General features: G+C 51.7%; 2 protein-coding genes across 8 annotated transcripts in view; both read right to left on the minus strand.

The window, feature by feature from the left end:
- The window catches only part of Kremen2 (kringle containing transmembrane protein 2), a 13,667-nt gene extending 5,672 nt beyond the window's left edge, over nt 1-7,995 (minus strand). The window contains exon 1 of the mRNA XM_033758550.1: nt 7,622-7,995. The gene's annotated coding sequence lies outside the window, so the exon portion shown is untranslated. The remainder of the gene's footprint in view (nt 1-7,621) is intronic.
- Nucleotides 7,996-9,210: 1,215 nt separating this feature from the next.
- The window catches only part of Flywch1 (FLYWCH-type zinc finger 1), a 30,988-nt gene continuing 22,792 nt past the window's right edge, over nt 9,211-17,406 (minus strand). For 6 of the 7 annotated variants that reach the window (XM_019204438.2, XM_010603575.3, XM_010603576.2 and 3 more), the window contains 4 exons: nt 16,544-16,807; nt 15,228-15,500; nt 12,979-13,048; nt 9,211-9,472 (listed from right to left, as the gene is read on the minus strand). In XM_019204438.2, the coding sequence (XP_019059983.1) occupies nt 9,433-9,472; nt 12,979-13,048; nt 15,228-15,500; nt 16,544-16,807 (647 nt within the window). In that variant the 3' untranslated portion in view covers nt 9,211-9,432. The remainder of the gene's footprint in view (nt 9,473-12,978; nt 13,049-15,227; nt 15,501-16,543; nt 16,808-17,406) is intronic. The other variant, XM_010603579.3, reaches the window with a different exon arrangement.

Here is a 17,406-nt window from a genome sequence, read left to right on the forward strand (position 1 = left end):
CGGCGGTGCCCCCCACCTGGCGGGGGAGGGGGAGGGGAGCAGGCCCAGGCAGGCGTGGGGGGAAATTCCCCGCCCCCTCCTCCTGGGCCCCGACTCCTCAGAGTCCTCTGATCTCCTAGCGCCTGCCCCCAGGGTTTGGGGGGAGGCCAGCGCAGGTGCGTGGGAGGGCGGAGGCAGCGCGAAGAAGAAGTAGGAAGAAGTAGGTGGAGGGAGGCAGGGGGCCCAGATCCCTTGCCCATCAGTCCAGCCTGCCACCCCACACCAAGGCCCTGGAGGCTGTCCACAGGAGGCCCTGCTAGCTCTCTACTCCCAGCCTGACACCCATTCTGGGGACAAATGGAGAAGCAAGATTTGAGGACAGGATGGCGCAGGGAAGATTCTGCGAGACTAAGGTGCTTCTGTTGGTGATCTGCCCCCTGCCAAGATTGCAGTTACTGCCTCAGGAAGGCTTCTGGGGTTGTGGGCATTTGAAGGACATGGGCCCAGTGTCAGGGTGCCCTCTCCAGGCTGAGCACCGGAGTGGGATTCTCCTTCCTATGCTAGCTTTATGCTGAAACCCACCAGACACCCCCTAACCAGAGAGGAGCCAGGGACCACCTGTCCACCAGGGTCTCCATTGTTCCTCCCACCTGAAGCCCACAAAGAATGTCAGGGTGCAGGCTCTGGAAGAAGGGGTAAGGTAGAGGACAGGGACAGTCAGGATGCTCATGTTCTATTCAGTTGTTTTTTGGGGGGTACCAAGGATTGAACTCAGGTCCTTGTAGGCGGGAGGCGGAACCACTGAGCTAAATCCCCAGCCCTAAGGATGCCCATGTTCTAAATGAAAATCGTGGGAGGGCTGGTGGAGGAACCACACAGATGGGCAGAAAAGGATGTCCACCTTGGGGACAGGTCTGCCCAGTCCTTCCTCCCGCAGAGGGCAGCTGGGGAGACGCAGGCTGCTCCTGGAACCTCTTAGAACTGAGAAAGTCCTCAGCGCTCTCTACTCCCAGCATTCAGCACTCAGTGCTCCGCAAGCAGCTGCCGGTCTGTGCTCCCAAGGCTCATGCTGGGCAGGGGTGGGGGTGGGGTGGTGAGGTTTTCATCTCCCCATTCTCCAGACCCACCAAGTAGGTTCGGAGGCCCTTGGAAGCTGGTTGGTGTTGGAAATGGGATTCAAACACTCTGCTCGCCGTGACCCAAGGAATTGGGATTCAAACACTCTGCTCGCTGTGACCCAAGGAATTGGGATTCAAACACTCTGCTCGCCGTGACCCAAGCGCTAGTTCTAAGCGCTGTGTTCATCCCATACTGCTTTGCGGGGTTGGGGGTATCCCTGACTCTGCAGGAATCTCTGAGTACAGAGACATTAGCTCCTTCTTGCCTTCTTTTGGGAGTCTCACATCCCTGCTGTGCATTTCACAGATGGGGAGACAGAGGCCAGATGTCAACCTAGGGTCGCTGGGGGCCTCAGAGCCTGACACTAGTGGTACAGGTTGACACACAAAGCAATGAATTCACAGGCACAGGCCTGTCACACGGGGGCAGCAAAGAGCCCAAGACTTGGGCTTGGCTGGAAAGCGTCCTAGGCCAGGAAGGGCCTTGTCCTTTCCTGGGGCATATAATGCCAGAGTCTCCCGGTCCAGCAGGGGGAAGATGGTGCAAATGTGGAGGACACTGAGATGAGTCCGGCCACTGTGTCCCAGTAGACATCCCCAGGAAGTAGGTGTGGAGGTAGGTGCTACTTGAGGCCAGCTCTTTGTGCAGAGCTGGTCAGAGGGAGGGTGGACCCACTGCAGAGTCCTCATCTGGGTTCTACCAAGGGGCTGCTCAGCCGCTTTGGTCTTGTCTCTTTTTTGTTTTCACTTTTCAGTGTGGATAAATTTTCCTTTGGGGCCTGGCCCTCATGGCAGGGTACATCACAGGAGCTATGGATGATCTGTGTGCGGCAACTGCCCTGAAGGACCCTGGGCAGGACCTGGGGGAAATGAACTAGGTAGGCCTCCTCTGCAAACCCCATGTCCACCTAAGTGAGACCTGGAAGAGGGATGCAGGCTGAGGGGCACCTTTCCAGGAGCTCAGCGAGGCTCCCTGTGGAGGGGTTCCAGGGTCCCAGTCACAACTGAACTGTGGCTCTTCAGTCCTTTGTTTGTTTGGTTTTTGGTTTTTTTTGAGACAGGGTCTCACTATGTAGTTGAGACTGACCTGGAACTCACCATGTAGCCCAGGCTGATTTTGAACTCACAGCAATCCTCCTGCCTCAGCCTCCTGAGTGCTAGGATTACAGGCATGCGCCACCGCACCCGGCTCTTCGGTCCTTTCTCATGGGAGAGAGAGCCTTGTTCCTCCCACCTGCTTCACCCACCTGTGTTTACTGGTGCTGTTTCCTCCAGCTCCTGTGCAGGTTCCTGGAGCCCATCTCCCTGCCGCCCTTGCATTAGGTGTGGTCATGGGAGCAAGTTCGGTGCACATCCTCATCACGTCCAGCAACTTGTCAGAAATGCAAGTCCGTCTCACAGTCTGCCTTTCCCCAAGATTCCTTGGTGCTGAAGTTGGGGATGTAGGCCCCTGCAGGCCGCTCTGCAGCTCTGCACAGCCTCAGATTCTCTCTTCTGTCACTGGCTGAGTGGAGAGGATGCCCAGGATACAACAGAGAAGTCATGTTAGCTGACAAGGGTGCTAGCGCTGAGTGACCTGAAAGGTACCACCAACCAGACATGCCAGTGTGGACTGCTCAGTGAGAGGAATAGGGGGGTGTGTGTGTGTGTGTGTGTGTGTGTGTGTGTGTGTGTGTGTGAAGCCCCTGACATGGGTTTGTGTGGGGCGCAGCTGGCATTACTCGCCATAACTAGCACACTGTCCCTTCTACATCGCCTTTCTTTTTCAGTAGTAGAGATTGAACGCAGGACCTTTGCACTTAACTATATCCCCAGACTTTCTCTCTCGCTCTCTCTCTTTCTTTGGTACCAGGGATCGAACTCGGATCCTTGTGCTTGCAAGGCAGATGGTGAAACCTCTGAGCTAAATCCCCAGCCTCTTTCTTCCTTTCCTTTTTTTCTTTCTTTCTTTTTCTTCCTTCCTTTTCTCTCTCTTTCATTTCCTTCATTATGTATTTATTTATTTGAGACAGGGTCTCTCTATATAGTTCGCACTGGCCTTGAATTCACTATGTAGCCCATGCTTGCTTCTAACTCAAGGCAATCCTCTTGCCTCAGCCTCCCAAGGACTGGGCTCACAGGCGTACACCAGGCCTGGCCTCTTATTCTTGAGACAGGATCTTGCTAAATTCCCCAAGTTGGGGTTGCACTTGGATCCTCCTGTCTCAGCCTCTTGCATCACCACACCAGGTTTTCTACCCATCTCTTTTTACCTGTATTTTGTTCCTAAGTCTTCTGTAACAAAGTTCCAAAATTTGGGTGGTTCAAACAACAGAATTGTCTCACATTTTGGAAGCCGTAAGTTGGAGATGGAGGTGTTAGCTGTTCCCGGGGAGTTTCTGTTCCATGACTCTTGCTTAGTTCCAGGCGGTTTGTGTCAGTTGTTGGCATTCCTTGGCCTGTCGGAGCATCGCTTCAAGCTGCCTTTATCAGTTACATGATGTGCAGGCCTGTGTCCAAATCATCCTTCCCCACCCCACCAGAGGGCCCCACCTCATTCCCCAGCCCTGGCCCTTTCTGACCTCTGGGGCTGACCCCAGTGCTTCCTTCTGGCTGGAAATACCTCCTCCTCATTGCCCTTCACTGGGCCACTTCCTGCTTCAGATCTCTGGCGGCCTCTGCGATGCTCCTCTCACCCTGTCCCTCTCACCCCCTCAGGCTGTCAGGCGAGGACCGCATAGCAGGTCCCTCCTCCATGCTGAGAGCGTGCTCATCCTTGCACAAGAGGCCCAAGGTCGGGAGCCAGGCTCACCTGCAGCTGGGAGGGGTGTGTTGCCACCAGCTTATCCTACATGCTGTCATCACCAGCCTGGGCACAGCCAGGAGGGACCCGGTTTGCAAGCTCACTTTGATTTTGTCCTTGTTCTCCTAAGATTTGGCAAGTTTATTGATCTCCCCAAGCCTCAGTTTCCTCATGATGCCACCAAATGCTCACAGCTGGAGAAACTGGATCCTTAGTGGTCAGGCTTCCAGCACCTTGGTCTTAGTTGGAGAAATGGAGGCTGGGGGAGTGGGTGGGGCCAGTGCAGACCCAGGAGTGGTCTCCTGGGGGCGCCGGAGGACTGTGCCTTCTCTGGAATCCATGGGACTCGCTGGAAATTGGTTGGTCCGGCCGAGCTGCAGACTATTGCAGCGGTACAGTCCTTCCATCTGTCCGTCCAGCCAGCCCACGGTGTCCCTGTGCAGGGGCAGGGAGGGGTCCCCTTTAGGGCCAGGCCGTGTTGGGTGGCCAGGCAGCTTCCTCCAGCTTTCGCTTGCGAAGGCTTTGGCAGACCCAGTGCTCGCAGGCAAGCAGGGCTGGCCTGCTGTGGCGAGTGTGACCCGACTGTCCAGCGCGGTGGGTGTCGGGGGCCTCTGAGAGGGCTGCTGGGCGGAAGGGGCACAGCCTGCAGCTGTCTCTCACCCCTTCCAGACAGGTGAAGAGTCAGTCACGAGCTGGTCCCAGAAACAGCTGGTCTGGAACACGAAAGTGAGAGCCACCCCTGCCCCAACTCCACTCCTCTCTCCCAGCCCGATGGCGGCGGCAGCCAGGGGTGCAAGTGCCCTAGGCATCCTCCTCGTCCTCCTGGCCCTGGCCCGAAACTGCCTCAAAGAGGTGCCTGCTACCCACAACCCCGAGCCCCTGCGCCTCCTCTCTGCTGGCTGCTCACCCTCCTCACATGGCCCTCCGTTCTCCCAGGCCTGGAAATCCAAGTTGAGGCCCCGCTGCCAGAGGCGGTGGCTCCCTCACCCTGGGAATGACCTGCAGCTTGTCTCTCCTCAAAGCCCGGATGAGTGACTGCTGGGAACCCTCTCTACAGAGCCCAGAACGCGGCAGCTGCCCTCCCTTCCAGCCCCCGAAGGACGCTCAGCTTCAGATCAGAGGAGGCTGGAGTGTTGGCCTAGCACCTAGCAAGAGGTCACAAATAATCTGTTCATGTGGACAGTGGGACTTGATTCCATGAAGGGAGGGCAGTGGGGTGTTGGGGGCACACAGGGCGGCACTCAGGCGTGGGTGCCCTCCCCCGGCTGTGGCAATGACTCCTTGAAGCAGCCCTGAAGTGGCAGATTCTGTTACTCCCCCCTTAGTGGTACCTCCCCTTTCAGGGTAAGGGGGTGACTCAGAGGATAGCCAGGGGTCAGAGGTCACTGGTGAACAGCAGGGTGGGGAGAGGAGAGGCCAGGTATTGCCAAGCAGGTGTGGGCGCTGGGGCTGCCAACAGACTGACAAACGTTGACCCGTGAGAGCGGATGAGCAGACAGGGCTGAGTCCTGCTCCAGGACACCAATCCTGGAACCCACAGGAAGCTGGGCAGGGAAAGCCATGGTGGGGGGTTGAGGAGGGGTGGTCAGTGTTCAGGGGAGCTCTGAGAAGCATCTGCTCACCTTGGGGACCAGGGGTCCTTATTCTGCCTTGACAGTTGAGCTGGGACTGACAGAGGACAGAGCCATGAGAAGGGCTTCCAGGAAGCTCATCTTACAATGTTGGGGTCAAGACCAGGAAGTTCAGTGGCTCCTACAGCTGGCCACTGCCATTGTTTTCAGAGTTTGAGTTCCTTGTCCACATTTTTTTGCTATTCCTTGGGTTTTTTTTTTTTTTTTTTTTAACGGATGAGTTCCTTGTCCACATTTTTTTGCTATTCCTTGGGGATTTTTTTTTTTTTTTTGATACCAGGAATAGAACTTAGACCTTGTGCTTTCCAGATAGGCATGGAGCCACTGAGCTTGGGAACTATTTTTTAAGGACAGTTTCACTGTTGCCTGCACTAGTCTTGAATTCCTGTGCACAAGAAATCCTTCTGCCTCAGCCTCTTGAGTAGCTGGGACTAGAGGCACATTCCACTCTGCCCAGTTAATTTTTTATTTTTTAAATTTATTTTATTTTATTTTTTGGTACTGGGGATCGAACTCGGGAACTTGCACTTGCAAGGCAGGCAGTAGCACCACTGAGCTAAGTCCCCAACCTTAATTTTTTATTTTTAATTCATGAGACTGTTTTTGCAGTCATGACAAGAGCACAGAGACAATGCCAGTGCCCCATGGTGTACCTATATTTACCTTTTCTACAGTACTGGGGATTGAGCTGGGGGTTCTCATATGCTAGACTGAGCTACCTCCTCATCCCTTTTTCATTTATTGTTTTTGTTTTATTGTAGTTGGTTTTTCATTTTGTTTTGAGACAGGGTCTCACTATGTAGCCCAGGCTGGCCTTGAACTTGCTATGTAGATCAGGCCAAACTCAAACTCATAATCCTCCTGCCTCAGCCTCCTGTCTGATGGGATTACAGGTGTGTGTTGCTGCACCTCGATCCTTTTTATTTAAAAAAAAAAATTCATTAAACTGGGCACGGTGATGCGCATCTGTAATCCCAGCAGTCAGAAGGCTGAGGCAGGGGAAATGCCATGAGTTTCCGATCAGCCTGGGCTACATGGTGAGGTCAAAGACAGCATGAGCTACAGAGTGAGACAAACAAAAAAATGAATATAGAAAGGGAGCAGCCAAGAAATACACACACGTTAGGAAAAGAAAATAGTATATTTTTCCAGCAGATGGCGTTACCCTCGTACAGGAGGATGCTGTGTATCACAGAAAACCCACTACCCTGCTGGGCCATAGAGAAGAAACTGAAAACGCATGTGCAGCAATCACAGGGAGCAGGGCCACCCCAGCAGCCGTGCGCTGCACTAATAAACGTCTGAAGCTCGTGGCCACCACTTTGAGCATCTCTTGTAATTGCAGAGGCCACGGTAACTTGAATTAATCTCATGATGTCTCAATAACTTTAGTACTTAAATATTTATACGTTTTTCTTTTCCTGAAGTGCATACACTTTTTGGTGGACTCTCATTAAGTTGGCAGCGCTGAGGAAGGAACCAGGAGTGCTCTTCCACTGACTACACCCCCACAGGCACCCCCTTTTTGAGGCAGGGTTTTGCTAAATGGCCCAGGCGGGACTCAAAACTGTAAGCCTCATGCCTTCACCTCTCCATTAGCTGGCATTCCAGCGTTGGTAATAACATCTGGCCTAAAATGGGGTGTTTGGGGCAATCTCTTGGCACCGCATGGGCAGGGAAGCAGAGGGGGGCTGCTCCAGAGCAGTATCTCAGCGACTGTTGGTGTGTTTTGTTCTGGGACAGGGCAGGCCTGGGGAGATCTCGCTGCTCTTGCTCCAGAGAAGTATAGTTCTAAGTGGCCAAGTGGATCTGCAGCAGGGCCGGGAGGCCCGCAAACTTGTCTAGGGCAACAGCTGTGTTGGCGCCCACACCCACCCAGGAGTCCTCGATCCAAGCACTGCGGGCCAAACACCTGTCCACACACACTGGCCATGTCGGCAACACGGGTGTCACAAAAAGGGGAGACACTCTCCTCGTGCCCACTTTTGGGTGCCCAGACCCTCGCCAAGGTGTGGGGGGCTATGGCGTGTAAACAGGAAAGATGACAGTAAGACGTATGGAGCCCCGAGGTGCAGGCTGCAGATGGCATGGGCTGGGCTGCGGCTTCTTACCTGCAGAGGGACTGGAGACGCAGGGTGGCAGCACAAACAGCTGTCCTTTGGGTGCAGGTGCCTTCCTCTGGCTGTGGGGTGCTCCGTCCTACCCCACGGAGCCCACCTCCTCTCAGCCTTGCGGGGGGAAGATGCCTCATGGTCAAATGCAGCCAGTTTTGAGTGTCCACCGCCAAGGGTCAGCAGTGCTGGGGTGACTGGCAGACAGCAGCGGCATTGCTTGGGAGGTTCCTGTCGAATCACTAAACCCTCCTCCTATTTCCAGTGCTGGTGATTTATCCCAGGGCTTTTGACTCAAGTCCACATGTCCAGTTTTTGTTTTGTTTCCCCAGACAAGATCTCAAGTCACTATGTTACCCAGGCTAGGCTTGAACTTGGGACCCTCCTGCCTCAGCCTCCCAGAATGAATTATAGGCAGGCACCACCACACCTAGCTTAGACCACCTTCTTAACCAATGGCAGGGAGGCTGGTAGTCAGGGTTGGGTCATGCGCCAGAAAGACAAATGAAGAGTTAGCTGTCCAGAAGGTAGTGGTGTGTATGGGGTGACAGTGGGCTGGGTGCTCTACTTCAAGTTTGTCCAGGCTTCTGCAAGCAAGTTCATGGAACACTCGGGCGGACTCGAGGCTCTCCCAGCAACATGACCTGCTCCATCAGAGCCCAGACAGCGCATGGTGCTGCCTCACCAGGCCTCTCGGCATCCCCTCCCGAAGTCTCCACTCCAGATCCCCCACCCCTCTGCCCAGGGAACTGCCCAACTGAACCTACAACTTCCCAGACACACAGCCCTGAGACTCAGTGTGTGGCTTCATAGCGGCCAGCTGCTGTCACAGACGGGGTGTAGACACACACAAGCCTGTAGTGAGATGGAAAATAGAGTTTATTGGAAGCAGATGAGCAGAGGGCCGGGGGCACAAGCTGTCACTATTCAATAGAGGATGACAGTTCTGTCTCCAGGTTGCCAGGAGAGGGGGCCCTGCCACCATACCACATGCTCCCTCCTCTATTACAGGGTAGGGACAGGACCTGCTGCCTAGGTGCAGCCTTGCTGGCAAGCAGGAGGCTCTGCAGTTCCTGGCAGGTGTCTCTGTGCCCCTCAGAGAACAGCTCACCCAGACTGCCCTGGCGGAAGCTCTGCTAAACTCCCCAGTGGGAGGAGGACTGCACCTCCTTCCACCCTTGCGCTGTGGGTAAACACAGCTGTCCAGAGGGGCACTGTGCAGCCCAGGTGTCTGTCCCATGCCGGCTGCCGCTGCTGGGAAAGGATGTCTGTCATGGGAAGTGTGCACCCGGCTGGCAAATCCGACATGGGCCTGTTCCACTGTGCTCGGGGCCGGCTGCAACTAGTGGGGGGCAGGTGGCCGAAGCCTGGAAGTGCCGCCTCCCACCCATCTGGAAGAGACTCATATGGCTTATGCCCACCTTCAAAGGGAGCTCACGCTGGAAGGAGAAAGCCCCTGCCTGCCCTGGCACAGTGATGGTAAACGGGGCTCAACAGGACCACACCCTGCTACAAAGTCCTTGCCAAGTTTGAGCTCTGAAGAGGGCGCTTGTGGCTTTGCGCAGCCCAGAGATGCTCCCTCCAGAGCGTTCCATGCCCTGCACCGCCCCTCCCTGCCCGCCACATGCCACCAGCTCTGCGTGACACAGGGACACTGTCCAAGCACAGAGAGACCTGTGAGGAAACGGCCATCGATACTTGGGAAGGATGAAGAACTTGTCAAGCGACTCTAGATGGATGGAAAATGTCTGTGTGGACCGGAAGCACTGGGACCCCGGCCAGCGCCCTTCTGCTGCCCGCATGGAGACATCTCACTGGGCCCCACTGTCTGGCCTGGTCTCCTCCACGTTCCTGATCGCAAGGGAACACATATGATTACAGCGACTCAACATGGTAGAAACAGATGATAAAAAAGGTAAGTCCTTTTTCCTAAAGACAACCATCAGCTAGATCACACACACACACACACACACACACACACACACACACACACACACACACACACCCGTTTTTTAAACCCAGGGCCTTGTGCACCCTAGGTAAGGGTTCTATCACTGAGTCCACTCCCAACCTGAGTCCAGGCTTTTCTTTCCCCCTGTAGTGGTGGGGATCAAACCCAGGGCCTTTGCACTGAGCTACATCCCCAGCCATTTAAAACGTATTTATTTTGAAAGCCAGGTAGAATGGTGTACACTTGAAATCCCAGTATTCTGCAAGTCTAAGGCAGGATGATTAGAAATTCAAGCCAGTTTGGACAATTTAGCAATTTAATGAGAACCTGTTTCTAAATAAACAAATGGGCTCCCTGTCTTAAAAAATGAGCTGGGCATATAGCTCAGTAGTAAGCCATCCAGGGTTTGATCCTCCAGTACTGCCAAAATAAACATTAATTTTTTGTTGTTGTTGTTTTGGAGACAGGAGCTTATCAAGTTGTTCAGGCTCGCCTCAAAATTGCAATCCACCTTGGCCTTCGGAGTAACTGGGATTCTAAGCATGAGATACCACACCCAGTTGAATTCAAGCTTTTACTTGAAAATAGGAAATAGCATGCCTGGAAGACTGGCTGCTATCACTGAATTTTAGACTCAGAAGAAAAGCAGTGTTCAGCAGAACCCCCAGATGCGTAAGTGCCATCATCTGGGGATAGCACTGCTGCAGTGGAGGGAAGAATTTACCGGACAGGCTCTGGACGCCAGTGAAACCCCTGCCGAGCAGGCGTGTGTCACACCGTTCAGGCTCCGATGTTAAACCTGAGACCGTCTCAGCTGGTCCTGGTGTACAGTCCTTGTTTATGTGCTGGACTCTGACGGCTACGTGCCTAAGTATGTTGGTCTGAAGCTTTCTTTTCTTCTGATCCCTTTGCTTGATTTTAGGGTCAGGGTGATAATGGCCTCAGACAATGAGTTGGGAAGTTCCCTCCTCTTATTGAAAAGAATCGGTGTTAGTTTTTTTTTGTTTGTTTATTTTTTGAGATAGGGTCTTGCTATGTGGTTCAGGTTGGCCTGGAACTCACAGCAATCTTTGTCTCAGTCTCCTGAGTGCTGGGATTACAGATATGCACACAGCCCAATTTAGAATCGGTGTTAACTCTTATTTCAATGTTTGGTAGAATTTACAAGGTAGACTTACATCTGGTGCTGGCCCTGGGCCTTTGTGGGAAGTTTAAAAATTACTAATTTGATCTCATAACTTATAGGTCTATTCAGATTTTCTCATATCTTCCTGAGTCAGTGTTAGTTTATATCTTTCTAGGCGTTTATAAAATTTCATCCAAATTGAGGTGAGGACATAACCCAGCAGTAGAGAATTTGCACAGCATGAGTGAGGCCCTGATCTAATTCCTAGCACCCCCAAAAAATTTCATCTAAATTATCTAATTTGTTGGCATACTATTTTTTGTTTGTTTTTTGAGACAGGGTCTCACTATGGAGTTGAGACTGACCTGGAACTATGTAGCCCAGGCTGGTCTTGAACTCACAGTGATCCTCCTGCTTCAGCCTCCCCAGTGCTGGGATTACAGGCCTGTGCTACCACACCCAGCTTATTTTAATAATCTGAGTCTTCTCTCTAAACTTTGGATCAATCTAGGTAAGGTTTGACAGTTTCTTGATCATTTCAAAAACTAAATTTGGGTTTTACTAATTTTATTATTTTAATCTTTATCACCTTCTTTCTTTTTTTTTTTTTTTTTTTTTTTTTTTTTTGGTATGGGGATCGAACTCGGGCCCTTGTGCTTAAAGGCAGGCAGTAGAACCACTGAGCCAAATCCCCGGCCCATCTTTGTTCTACTTTTTAAGTGTATTCACGTGTAAGTTGATTTGACCTTCTCTTCCTTTTCCTTCTCTTTTTTCCACACTTATTTTGAGATAGGACCTCACTATATAGTCCAGGCAGGTCTCAAACTCCCGATCCTCCTGTCTCAGCCTCTCTTTTTGTTGTTGTTGGTTTTTTTTAGACAGTCTTTCTATGTAATTAAGGCTCGCCTTGAACTCACTACGTAGCCCAAGCTGGCTTGAACTCATGATCCTCCTGCCTTCTGGGGTGCTGGGATTGTAGGCGTGTACCAGCAGGCCTGACCTTTTTTTTCTTTCTTTTGTTTTTTTTGAGACAGGGTCTCACTCTGTAGTTGAGACTGACCTAGAACTCACTATGTAGCCCAGGCTGGTCTCAACTCACAGTGATCCTCCTGCCTCAGCCTCCCAAGTGCTGGGATTACAGGTGTGCACCTTTCTTCTTTTTCAATGTAAATATTTACAGCTATAAATTTCCCTCTATACACTTTTTTTTTTTGAGGTACTAGAGACTGACCAGGGCTTTTCCCGAGTTTACATTCTCAGTTCTTCTAATTAGTTAATTCATTCTTATTTTGTGGTACTGGGAATTGAACCCAGAGTTTGAGTGCCAAGGTATAATCCAGCCATTTTTATAAAATTTTTGTTGTTGTGTTTTTGGTACCATGGAGCGAACTTCGGTCTTTGAGCTTGTTAAATCCCCGGCCCTATTTTTTTTTTTTAATTTTTGAGACAGGTTCTCACAAAGTTGCTAAATTCTCTGGTCTGGGCTCAAACTCAAGATCTTCCTGCCTCTGCGTCTCAAGAGTACTAAGATTATGAGCATGTACCGCCAAGCCTGCATTCTAAGAACTGGTTTTGCTGTATCCCATAAGTTTTGCTTTACTGCATTTATTTTAAAAATTTTCTAATTTTCCATATAATGTCTTTCTTGACCCATTGTTTCTGTTCTTGTTTTGTTTTTGTTTTTTAGTGTGTTGCTTAATTTCCACATACTCATTTTCCAAATTTCTTTTTTTTGGTAACGGGGATCGAACTGAGGACTTTGTGCTTACTAGGTGGGCGTGGCGTCACTGAGCTAAATCCCTGTCCTATTTCCTGAATTTCTTGTTTCTAATTTCTAACTTCATTTCATTGTTTCAAACATACTTTTGTTTCAAATTTAAGGAAACTTCCTTTTCATAGCTTAGGTACGGTTTATCCTGGGACGCATTCCATGTGTATTGAGAAGAAATAAACTCTCCTGCTGTTGGTGGCTGCCTCTTGTTCTCTCTTGCTCATTCAAGTTAGAGGAGTGAGTAGCCATGTTTGAGGGTTCCCAACCGGCCCTAAGAACAGGCCCACAGGCCAGGACCTGAGCCCTACAGCCCACAGTGTGAGTGATGGAGTCACCTTGGAAGTGGACCCTCTGGCCCCATTGGAGCCTTCAGATTGATGACCAAGGCCCTGGTAGCATTTTTTCTTCAGCCCAAGTCAGAACCACACAGCCCAACCATCCCTGCCATCTTGACCCAGAAAAGCTGTGAGAACCACTACTGAAGGTGATTAGGTAACTAGTACAATTACCCACAATTCTTCTGGCTTTCAGAACAAGTCTTGATGCACAGTTGAGCTTCAGGCAAAAGTTTTATCTTTTCTGGGAAAAAAAAAAATTGAAAACAGGAATCAAGAATTCTTTTGGTAGACCATTTTCCAGTAATTTGCTAAACTGATGAAAATAAAGGCAAACCAGGGAGGATTCCTCTAGGCCCTTTAGAAAATATGGTGCGAATCTATCAAAAGGGTGATATTGTAGACAACAAAGGAATGGGTACTGTTGAGGATGACAAATGAAACCCCACAGATATTACCATAGTAAAACCGAAACCACTAAGGCTGATTTTCTTCCGCGGAGGGGTTGGCTTTTCGTTTTGTGTTTTGAGATATAGTCTCACTTAGGAAGTTCAGGCTGGCCTCAAACTCACAGTGAACTTCCTGCCCTAGCCTCCCTGGTGCTGGGATTACAGAAGTGCACCCCTATGCTCGGCTCTTGTGTGTGTGTGTGTGTGTGTGTGTGTGTGTGTGTGTGTGCGCGCACGCGCGTGTGTGCCCCCCTCAGCCCAGGGAAGTAAACACTCAAGAGCAGGTTCTCAGTGTACTGTTGTGTCACGTTTTTTCTCTTCTGACTCAGCAATTTTCTTTCTAAAAGATGTGAAGTGACTTATTGTACAAATATTTCCCCAACTGGTTAGAAAATGATCAACTATTTATGAAATATTTACATTGGCTTGAGGGCAATTGTTCTAAATCATCAAGGAAAAAAGATGTATGAAAATATGTAAATAAAAAAAACATATATGGAAGGCAATCTATGGCATTACAATTGAGCTAGGAAGAATTCATTAGTTGGAAAATACATCATAGCTAGATTTTAAGGGTCAGGAATTTGCTTTTAGAGCACTGTACTTAAAAATAAATCGTTTAGCTGGGGATTTGGCTCAGTGGTTCCGCACCCTGCCTTGCAAGTGTAAGGGCCTGAGTTCGAGTCCTGGTACCACAAAAACAAAAACATAAAAAAAAATTGCTTAAAGCACACATATGCATAGACACACACACTTTTTTGTTTGTTTGTTTGTTTGTTTTGAGACAGGGTCTCACTATGTAGTGAGACTGACCTGGAACTAATGTAGCCAGGCTGGTCTCGAACTCACAGTGATACTCCTGCCTCAGCCTCCCGAGTGCTGGGATTACAGGCCTGCGCCACCATGCCTGGCTCACATTCTTTTCTTGCACAAGCTGGTTCAGCCAATGACACACCTTGTTAGATATGACTTTGAGGCCCCTAACATAAACAGCAGAGTAGCTGACTGGGGTAATCACTGGGAAATCTAGTTTTCTAACACCCTAAACTACCTGTGTCAGGTAAAATAAGCTAATTGGGAATCTAAGAGTCAGTCTTCAGCCCTTGTTATCAAGAACCGGCAATCAACTCAATGTCAAGGAAGGGCTGCCTGCCATCACTGTGCCAAAGCCCCTGTGACTTTCACTTCTTGGTTAATCCAGACTGCAACTTTCTCATGGAAATTTTGTTTTTAAAGGGGAAATCAAATATCTCGTTGTGTTTTTTTTTTTTTCTCTTGGTTGTTTTATACACCTTTGATTCATTCTTATTTGGCACGACAGGGCTCCTTAATGTTCACACGAATTAACAGGAGACACGCTTCCTACAGGCTGGTTTTATATTTGTTTATGTGAAATCAACAAACCTATTTGCAAGCTTGATGCACACACAAGTACAGACATTAGCGCGTCCTCCTGGAGTAGTCTCTATTGTTCAGCATATTTTCATGAGACAGTGACGTGTGGAAAGTTAGGATGTCTGAGAATAAAAATAAGGAGAGGAACAGTAGTTGGAATGGAACCTGTTTTGAAGAACAGGAGAAACGTGGGTGTGGCTTCAGGTCATGGAGAAGCAGCCAGTAGAGAGGACAGGGGAATGTTCTTAAAAAGCAGAAAGGCTAGGTGCTGCCCCTTGCCTTGCAAGCACAAGGTCCTGAGTTCAATCCCTGGTACTTAAAAAAAAAAAAGCAGAAGGGACAGCCGGGCATGGTGGTGCACACCTGTAATCCCAGCACTCTGGGGACAGGAGGGTTGCTGCGAGTTTGAGGTCAGCCTGGGCTACAGAGTGAGTTCGAAGTCAACCTGAACTACATAGTGAGACCCTATCTCAAAAAAAAGTCCTCAGCTTCAGGTTTCAGTTCTGGGCTAGCAGACACCAAAACGTCCACACCTCTTTTGTGTCACCAGCCTCCAACACCCACCCTGCCTGTGCGTACCTGGGTTCTCCTGCTGGGCCGAGCTGGGGAGTCGCTCGCGCTGCCGCAGGGCCTCCAGGCCGGCCAGGTCGGGCTGGTGACAGTGGCCACGCATGACCATCACACGCCGGCCCTGGGTGATGGCGCGGCTGCGGCAGCCCAGCCGGGCCTGGTCCCGGCACATCCAGTACACCTTCTCGCCGGCAGCCTTCTCCTTCCGGTACAGGAAGGACTCGTACACCAGGAACCTGCCACCAAGGGACGTCCTCAGGAACTCCAGGGGCTGCTGGGGCTCTGGAGGGCAAAGTGACGCAGTGAGGGGAGGACTGGAGCCCAGGCCTTGCCTTTGTCTCTCAGCTACAATTTCCACCCTGGCCCTCTCCCCTACCCGACACTTCGCCCTTGGGGCCCTAAGGACAGGAGCCCCACCGTGTGCCTCGGCACCCTCCACTGCAGGTGGCCTTCCCGCAGCAAGGGCTCCAATGTGGCCTGGAGAGGCTGATCTTGCAGCCACCCCAACCCTGAGCTCTGCTCTGACCATTTGGACTCCATGCCTGCCGGTGGTCCCCCAGGGCAGAGGCTGGGCCCCCAGAAGCCTGACCTGGTTTGTGCACTGGAGGCTTCCCAGTTCCCTGTCTACCCAACCCGAGGGTCCAGCTGGCAACCGAACTGACTCTCAGGCTTTAAAGAAGCTGAACTGGCCGGGGATTTAGCTCAGTGGTTCCATTGCCTGCCTTGTAAGCACAAGGACCCGAGTTCGATCCCCGGTACCAAAAAAGAAAAGAAGCTGAACTGAAGCTGGTGGTGGCAGCACACCTGCAATCCAGCATTCTGGGAGTCTGAGGGAGGAGAAGTATAAACTGGAGCCCAGCCCAGGCAACTGAGTGATTTGGAGAGACTGTCTCAAAAAGTAAAACGATAAAAAGGGTTGGAGATGTAGTACAAAGGCCGTAGGTTCAATCGCAGCACCATAAAAAATTAAAAATGAAAGAAGCAGCTGAACGAATGAAAGCAGCAGCATACAATGGTGGGAGCGGGGCGGCCAGAGAGAACGACATCAACAGAAGCAGGAGACAGCACAGGGAGGGAGAGGAGACGGACCCAGAGGGGAGAGAGGCTCTCCAGGGTCCAGGGCCCATTAACTGGTAACGCCTATCTCCTGTGGCTGCCAGTAACGCCACTCCGTGCCCTTGAGCCCTTTTCCTACCACTCTGAGCTGGTTTATTCCACCAATGGCCACCCCAGACCGGCGCCAGTGTTGTGAATGATGGATGCTGCCTTGGAGCCCACACCCAGGAGGGGACCAGGGTTCAGGGCCTGTGTGTCACCCACCGCACCTGGGCCTTCCCACTGGGCCAGGTTGGGCAGGTGTTCCCGCTGCCGCAGGGCCTCTAGGCCACCTAGGTCAGGGGGGTGGCAGTGCCTGCGCATGACCATTACACGCTGGCCCTGGGTGATGGCGCGGCTGCGGCAGCCCATGCGCGCCTGGTCCCGGCATGTCCAGTACACCTTGTCGCCGGCGGCCTTCTCCCGCCTGTAGAGGAAGGACTCGTACACCAGGAAGCTGCCCCCTAGTGGGGTCCGTATGAACTCGGGACCTCCTGCAGAGGCAAGGAGACATGATTAGAGGGCAGAAATGATTAGCCCAGGCCTTGGGAGGGAAGAAGTAGGGGCACCTCTATCCTCAAAAGCTGAAAGCAGGCCAGCGCACACCTCCTTGTTCACAGTAAGGAGGCCTAGGGACCAGGACACAAGACCCCACATTCCCCCAACTCGGCTGAGGGACTCCCACTCCTGAGGCTCGGGACTGGCTGGGCAAGGACCCTGAAGGCAGAGGTGACCACAGCGGGTCAGAGAGCCCACACAAGGCAGCCCTGCTGGGCAGAGGTGTGAGCTGAAGGGGCAAGTGGGAGCGGCACTGCCCTCTGGGATGTGCTGAGGGGAGACTGAGGCGGCCACGTCCTGCTGCCCAGAGCACCCTCTGTGTAAGCAGGGGCCACAGAGCAGTGGCCGGAGATAGGCAGGGAGTCATCAGATAGCATCAGGAGCGAGGGGAGTGAGAATCCATGAAGGGGGGTGTCCTACAGAACCACCTAGTGAGGCAGGGAAGATGGAGCAGGCCGGGTCCAAGGGGGCAGCTGGGAAGCAGGACCCCTGCAGAGTACACAGGGGTCTGGGGACACAGGGACAGCCAGCCAGG

Source organism: Fukomys damarensis, unplaced genomic scaffold (genome assembly GCF_012274545.1).
Source record: "Fukomys damarensis isolate Sample0158 unplaced genomic scaffold, DMR_v1.0_HiC HiC_scaffold_34, whole genome shotgun sequence".
Lineage (NCBI taxonomy): Eukaryota > Metazoa > Chordata > Mammalia > Rodentia > Bathyergidae > Fukomys > Fukomys damarensis.